This window comes from Rutidosis leptorrhynchoides, chromosome 2 (assembly GCF_046630445.1).
Source record: "Rutidosis leptorrhynchoides isolate AG116_Rl617_1_P2 chromosome 2, CSIRO_AGI_Rlap_v1, whole genome shotgun sequence".
NCBI classification, from domain to species: Eukaryota; Viridiplantae; Streptophyta; class Magnoliopsida; order Asterales; family Asteraceae; genus Rutidosis; species Rutidosis leptorrhynchoides.
Window position 1 is genome coordinate 375273005 of NC_092334.1, and position 7705 is coordinate 375280709.

Below are 7705 nucleotides of genomic sequence, written 5' to 3' on the forward strand. Positions count from 1 at the left end.
TTCTCTAGACGAACTACGTTCTCAACAACCTTCGATCCACTTGTCACCACAAACCTATTCGTAACCTCTAACAAGTGTTGATTGAAAGTATCAAATATGACACGTTTAACAACATTTGGATCTGATAATTCCGACACCCACACAATGCATTTAGAAAACTTCGAATCCAACAAATCAACATCTACCGAGTCATGTCCGATATTGTTCATAAAAGAGTATAACTTTTATGAAGATGCTAACTTTTTTTTTTTTTTAATAAAAACATGAAACATACCTACGTAGCCCACGTTATTGCCTCTCTGATGCCGAGGCAATGTCTCTTGAAGTTGATTTCGATTATTTGGAGATTAAAAACGCGGTTTGGGATTGTGGTAGTTCCAAGGCCCCGGGACCGGACGGTATTTCGTTTCGTTTTTTAAAACATTTTTGGGATATATTACATGTTGACTTTTGCAGGGATATTAGAGGTTTTTTCGCCACATCTAATATGCCCCCTGGTGCAATTTCGTTTTTTTTCTCTTATTTCAAAGGTGCAGAACCCGGTCCTTATCACTGATTTTCGTCTTATTTCTTTGGTTGGATGCTTCTACAAGATTGTAACTAAAATTTTGACTAAAAGGTTGTTATCTGTCATTGATAAGATTATTAGCTCGGTTCAGTCGGCGTTCATTTCGGGCCACCAGATTCTTTATGATCCTCTCACGTTATTTATGCGGATGATGTCATTATTTTGTCAGATTGGAGTGCTCTAGAATTGAACCGTATTTTACTCATTTTGGAGATCTTTTATAAAGTTTTTGGTTTAAGGTTGAATGTTGCTAAATCTCACGTTTTTGGAATTGGTGTGGCAAAGTCTGAGGTTATTTCCATTGCTAATGTCGCATGGGCTCGGGTAGGGACGTTTCCAACTACTTACCTTGGTATGCCCGTTGGGTCCAATATGAAATATATCTCTAATTGGGACGTGTTGATTAATAAGTTCCAGTCTAAATTATCTTTATGGAAGGCCAGTCTCATTTCCTCGGGTGGCAAATTGACGTTGGTTAAATCGGTCATGGGGAGTCTTGGGATTTACCTCATGTCGTTGTTTAAGTATCCCGAGATGGTTCTAAAATATCTTAAATCGATCAGAGCTAGATTTTTTTGGGGTGTTAGCAACTCCGCTAAAAAGATGTCGTGGATCAAGTGGGATAAAGTTTTAGCTTCGTTGATAGAGGCGGACTTAATGTTGGAAGTCTTAAGGCTTTCAATATTGCATTATTTGTTAAATGGAGGTGGAGGTATTTGACAAATCCTAATGACATGTGGATATCGGTTTTAAAATCTATCCATGGTAATCGGTTTGAATGTACTGCGGTCTCTAATGCTAGTGTGTGGTCTAACATCGTTTCTACCTGCTCGAAATGCACATCTGATGATGTTTTACCACCTGATCTGTAACGTATGGTGGTAGGTAATGGTAGATCGATCCGATTTTGGCATGATGTTTGGTGCGGTATGTAACAATCCAACTTTTTCCTTTTACTTTCGTTACTTGTCCGTTAAGTAGTTAACGGTGTTTACTTAGACTTGTGTGTTTAATAGAATTAAATACAAGCTTATTAGAGAGATTCTTGAATTAATAGGTTATATTAATTTATGAATTTATTTCGGAATGTGAAATACTAGAAAATGTTACGATTAAGTTAATCGTCTAGAAAGCTTTTTAATTTACGGAACTCAGAAAAACGACGAAATAATTATTTTTAATAATTATTGACTTTAAGAAAAACTAATTTAATTTATTATTTATTTAATGAATTAAATCCGGTGACTTTGTTTCAACGACTAGTTAACGTTTCGGAAACCCGGTATGGTTAAGGCATTCGAAACGGACCACGCGCGTACCAAAAGTTAAGCAAAACGAGCCCGAACACCCATTAAAGGGCCATTCGGCCGAACCCTTCCCAACACCCCTTGTTGGACTTATTTTGGACCTATGCTTTGTTACTAGTGGCACTTTAGTGTAATTAGGCCCTAACCTAGGTATAAAAGGAAATTTTTAACCTGTAAACTCTCACAATTGCACAAGCTAGTCGACTTTTTGCTCCATCTCCCCCCTTGGTTGGCCGTCGACATCACCACCCCACAACCACCATCACCACTCAAAATTAGAACAAGTCTTGAAGATCAAAGTTGTTCCTAATCATTCTACACGCGATAGTATAAACAATTTAATCATTTGAGGTATAAACGCTAACCCTAGTTTTTATAAATCTGAATTCTATTCAATTACATAGTGTATTAGAGTCTAGTGCTCAATTAATGGTGTCTTGTGTTGTTATTTATCGTTTGATTGCTTAATTAACGTTGTTTACATGAAAAACGAATTTTTTTTCTTGTAGATATGATAAAATTGACATGAAAAATGATCTTGTAATATGTTTAAATAGAAATATATCGAAAAGTTATTAATTTTAGACTCCGATTTTGCGTGATTTCGTTATCGTACGCTTAAGATATGCTTAATCGAAGATTTGACTAGGTTTTGTTCATAATCCGAATTTTATGAGTTGAATGCTTTGTGTTTTAGCTTATAAAAAGTGTACTACTGTATTCCTTATGAAAATTTAGGCAATTTGGACTTAAGATTTGCGTGAAAAGGTTATGTAATGCTCCCGTTATGTCAAAACGAAGATTTGGTTCTTAAAGTGAGCTGAATCAGTTTTTAAAGTTACATAAAAATTGCTAGAGTGAACTAGGAGTTGATCAAGAATTTGATCTTCTGGAATATATTAGTCTAAGTGTTCCTTGACATGTTTCATTTGTATGCGAACTTACGAGAACGTGATTTGCCATGAGATATATGCTCGTCTAAGTGATGTGTCCAGTTGATGATTAAAAACTTATGAGTCTGTAAAGGTTTGCAAAACTATACAAATTGGCTAACGCAATGTTTCTGATTATTTTTTCACTAAAACTTTGAGATGTTTTGAGATGACTCCAATTGGCCGTTCATCAAAATCTATTTTCTATATTTTTTGAAAAATGTTTAAAAACTGACGCGCGGGCATAAATTGCTGTAAAGAACTATGATTAGACTTTCTATGATATTGGACTTTTATATATCGTATGAGGCGATTTTAAGTGTAGTTATGATCTGAATTTGTTCATAATTTAATGATTTGTGTGCTATGAGCTATAGTTGGATCTTTCTACGACGTACGAATTTCTAAGGCATGCTTTAAAATGCAAAAGTGCAATATGCCTAACTATGACTTGTAAAGTAATACTTGACCTAGATTTGATATGTTGACCATGTTTGCATGACCTACTGAGGTTTTTGACTTAGTTGACCACTTTGACCGAGTTGACTTTAGGGTTGACTTTGGTTGACTTGCTTGGATTAGTTGACTTTTACTTGTTCGTTGAGTCAGTCTGAGCACTAGGACTTTGCGTACACTATGGGTTGACATGGTTTGACCTATAAGTGTATACTTAAGATGATTTACTTGTTTAGGTTGCGTTGTTCAGTCGAGATTGTTCGACAATCGTACGTTTTGCTAAGAAATTTACAAGTGCTTTTGCTAAGGTGAGTCTACAGTCCCTACTACATTTTTATAGGGATGAGATGCATGCTTTTTACAAATGTTTCACATATTAGGCACAAGTAACTTACCAAGAATATACATATGAGTTCAGATCAAAAATCCCTTAGCTTGATTATATTAGTTACTCTGTAAGCTCTACTTATAGGGACGGCACCGTTAGGTTTGACAAACCTCACCGCAACATAAACTGGTGCTTATTTTGTTGTTACTCATACACTTGATCGGTGTATCACCATGATAGGGTAAACTAAGACATGTGGCTCGGCTCACGCAAAGGTTAAAGCTTTATAGTCAAGTGCTCATGATAAATGTATATTATTACGAAGCTTTTCAGAAATCTCGTGGCCTAACTTACGATGAATGTTACTTAAACATAATGCTTACAAACTTGAAACTAGACATGGTAATGTCTACAAACAGATGAAACGAAAAGAACTTTTTGATGTCACTCACAGTTGAGCTTGACATCTTACAAACAGTTTATTACTTAACATTTTCTATACGCAAACTTTTGAGATTAAACCTTAGCGGTTTATTCATATAAACGATTTTGAGAAATGATTTTTGACAAATGATTTATAGAAACTGTTTTATGAAACATACGAAAACTATTTACTCAAACATGTAGATTCACTCAACTTTATGTTGATCCATTTTGCATGTTTTATCTCAGGTATTAGTTGCTTCCGCATTGGGACTAGAGTTAATACACCGTTAGTGGATTCTGACGGGGTATTACATTTGGTATCAGAGCCAGGTTGGTTACCTAGGACTAGGCTGTATTCGAGAGTCGAACGTTAGGACATCTATTGAGCCTAGACTGTAACCTTAGACTTGTTAAGTTACATGAACCCTAGTTAAACTAATTGCTATGCTACATGATTTCTATAATGACATGATTACTAGATGAACTAAGTTGGTGTTTTGTTTGAGTGCTAGATGACTTCTTCCAATCCTATCATTCTTACCGACTCTGACACGGAATCCGAGGAAACTGTGCAAGCGCAAGGAAATACGATACTCGAGTTTGTAGATGATACCGAGTTGGAACCTGAGATGGAAACCGAGCACGAGGATAAGCCCAAAGGAAAAGAACCGGAAGAGGATCCCGAGGAAGACTCGAAACCCGAATCCGAACCTGACTTACCTTGACTTACCTGACTCGCCCCAGTCACCTTTTGTTAATCCCGACTATGTTAACCCCTACAGACCAAGAGGCCACCGTAGGATACCGAAAGGACCTGCTTGAGCTAGAAACCCATTTTACAAGAGTTTTCGCTATGATAACCAGTCACTTGAGATGTGTCACTGTTTTCATCCCTATGATGCTTCTACATCTACTTCTAAACCTAGTACCTCCACTGCTGCTGCTAATGACAACAACCCTAATGACCTCACGTTACAAGTCGAAAACTTGGAGAAGATGGTCAAGTATTTGTTGAAGGAGCTTCAAAAACGCAAATAGAGATCGCTTGTTTAGACTTGTTGCACGCTCTTGAATACTATTTGAATATTATTGTTTATTATTTGATATTCGCACATACATTGCTAGATGTGGTTTTACTTATGTGGTTTTACTTATGACATGAGAGATATGTTACTTTCGTTGGTTATGCATGATTTATGAACGAGAAATTTTATTACACTAAGTGTTGGATTTACTAAAGATTGATCATGTTTCGTGTTGCTACTACTATTGTTAATTAGTGATAATGCTACTAGTGTACATTGCCCATACCACTGCTACTACTAAACGCTATGTATCGCTAATACTTAGCACTAGTCCTACTAGAATCACTATGATTTAATATTATCTACTATGCATCATTCCCGTTGCTAGTATAATTTTTATATGTCGATTTCATTGACGCTAACCGAATGTGTTATCTTGACCAGAAAGATAATGCCACCCAATCCAGTTTCCTAAGCTGATGTTTGTCGGTGGATCTCCGTAGGATTAACCGAGGCCGTGGCAGAACTCCGTAATGGAACCAACAGCAACAATGTGAATGCTACAAATCAGCGAAACCAGGATGCAACTAATACTCAAAACAATGGACAAGCAGGGTCTACGTACAAGACTTTATTGAGTTGTGAACCACACTCGTTTAATGGCACCGAAGGTCCAGTTGGTTTGACTCATTAGTTTGAGAAGATTGAGTCTGTTTTCCGTATCAGCGGTTGTAGAGATGCGGATAGAACGAAGTTTGCATCTTGTAAGCTATCTGATGGCACTTTGACATGGTGGAATACTTATGCAAATTCCGTAGGTATGAATCAGGCTTTTGAGACTCCATGGGAGGATTTGAAACGACGGATGATCGAAGAGTATTGCCCCTACACTGAAACCGTTAAGATAGAGCGGGAACTCTAAAACTTGAAGCTAGTGGGTACTAATTTTGCCAGTTACAACAAGAGATTCTTTGAGCTTGCTCTCATGTGTCCGCATATGGTTACTCCCGAACGCCGCAAGATCACTCTATATGCGAGAGGTTTGACCGAGAATATTCAAAGCTATGTGACTACTTCAAAGTCGAGAACTATACAAGAGGCTGTTGAGATGGCTGGTGAGTTGATAGACCAAGTCGAACAGCGAGGAAAGACTCCTGCCTCAACTGAGACTAAAACTTATGATAACAAGAGGAAATGGAACAATAATAATAACTCGGGGAAGAATTTCAATCAGCAGCCCTTTAAGAAACAAGATACTGCTAAGGGAAACACTGCAACTCCGAATGCTAGTTCTGGTTATAAGGGAAAGTTCGCGTTGTGTGCTAAGTGTAATAGGCATCACCCGGGAGATTGTATGAAGAGGTGTGATAAGTGCAAGAAGAATGGACATGTGGCTGCCGAGTGTAGAGCTGCTACGAATATGTGTTATGAGTGCGAAAAAGAAGGTCACTTCCGGAAGGATTGCCCAACTGCTAGTAAGACTGCTGAACCTGCAAAAGGAAGGGATTTCAACATTAACTCTAATGAGGCTCGTGATGATCCTAAGCTAGTCACGGGTACGTTTCTTCTCGATAATCAACATGTTTATGTACTTTTCGATTTTGGATCTGATAGAAGCTTTGTGCCTAGAGATTTTTTCCATAATCTTAAGAATCATGTATCGTCATTAGAAAAATTATACTGTATAGAGCTAGGAAATGGTAATCTAATGAGTGCTGATAAGGTTTACCGTGATTGTACTTTAATTTTGGCTGGGATGTCATTTAAGATAGATGTGATACCGATTAAGCTAGGAAGTTTCGACCTTGTGGTTGGAATGGATTTGTTAGCCAAGAATAGAGCCTACATCGTTTGTCATCAGAAGGCGATTTGCATTCCTGTTATTGAAGGTGAACCTCTGATGGTGTATGGAGAGCGAAGCAATACACCGTTACATTTTATTAACTGTTTGAAGGCGTAAAAACACATGAGAAAGGGTTGTCTTACTATGCTGGTTCACGTGAGCAAAACTGAATCTGAAGGCAAGAAACTCGAAGATGTGCCCATTGTTAGAGAATTTCCCTATGTTTCTCCCGATGAGTTAACCGGATTACCTCCACATAGAGATGTAGAGTTCCAGATTGATTTAGTTCCCTGAGTAGCACCAGTAGCATGTGCACTGTATAGACTCGCACCATCAGAATTGCAAGAGTTGTCTAGTCAACTACAAGAGCTTTTAGACAAAGGATTCATTCGACCAAACTCGTCGCCATGGGGAGCTCCAATGTTGTTTGTGAAGAAGAAGGATGGATCTATGAGACTCTGTATTGATTACAGGGAGTGAATAAGTTAACTATCAAGAATAGATATCCGTTGCCGAGGATTGATGATTTGTTTGATCAGTTACAAGGATCAGCGTATTACTCTAAGATCGATCTGAGATCAGGTTATCATCATATGAGAGTGAAAGAGACAGATATACCGAAGACAGCATTTAGGACACGCTATGGTCATCATGAATTTACTATAATGCCCTTTAGATTGACGAACGCACTGGCTGTGTTCATGGATCTCATGAACCATGTGTGTAAGCCATATCTGGAAAAGTTTGTTATTGTGTTTAACGATGATATTCTGGTATACTCTAAGAATGAGAAGGAACATGAACAACATCTCCGTTTGTT

General features: G+C 37.7%; 1 protein-coding gene across 1 annotated transcript; it reads left to right on the forward strand.

Annotated features, from left to right (window-relative positions):
• The first annotated feature begins 313 nt into the window (after nt 1-313).
• LOC139888995 (uncharacterized) lies at nt 314-1288 on the forward strand. Its single transcript, XM_071871971.1, has 2 exons — nt 314-398; nt 738-1288. The coding sequence occupies exons 1-2, from the start codon at nt 314-316 to the stop codon at nt 1286-1288; spliced, it is 636 nt and encodes a 211-aa protein (XP_071728072.1).
• The last annotated feature ends 6417 nt before the right edge of the window (nt 1289-7705 follow it).

Bases quoted from the DNA above. Each gene is read 5' to 3' on its own strand.
- LOC139888995 (XM_071871971.1), top strand. From the start codon at position 314: ATGTCTCTTGAAGTTGATTTCGATTATTTGGAGATTAAAAACGCGGTT. The intron at 399-737 runs GTATTTCGTTTC...TTATTTTGTCAG, and splicing joins CAAGGCCCCGGGACCGGACG to ATTGGAGTGCTCTAGAATTG.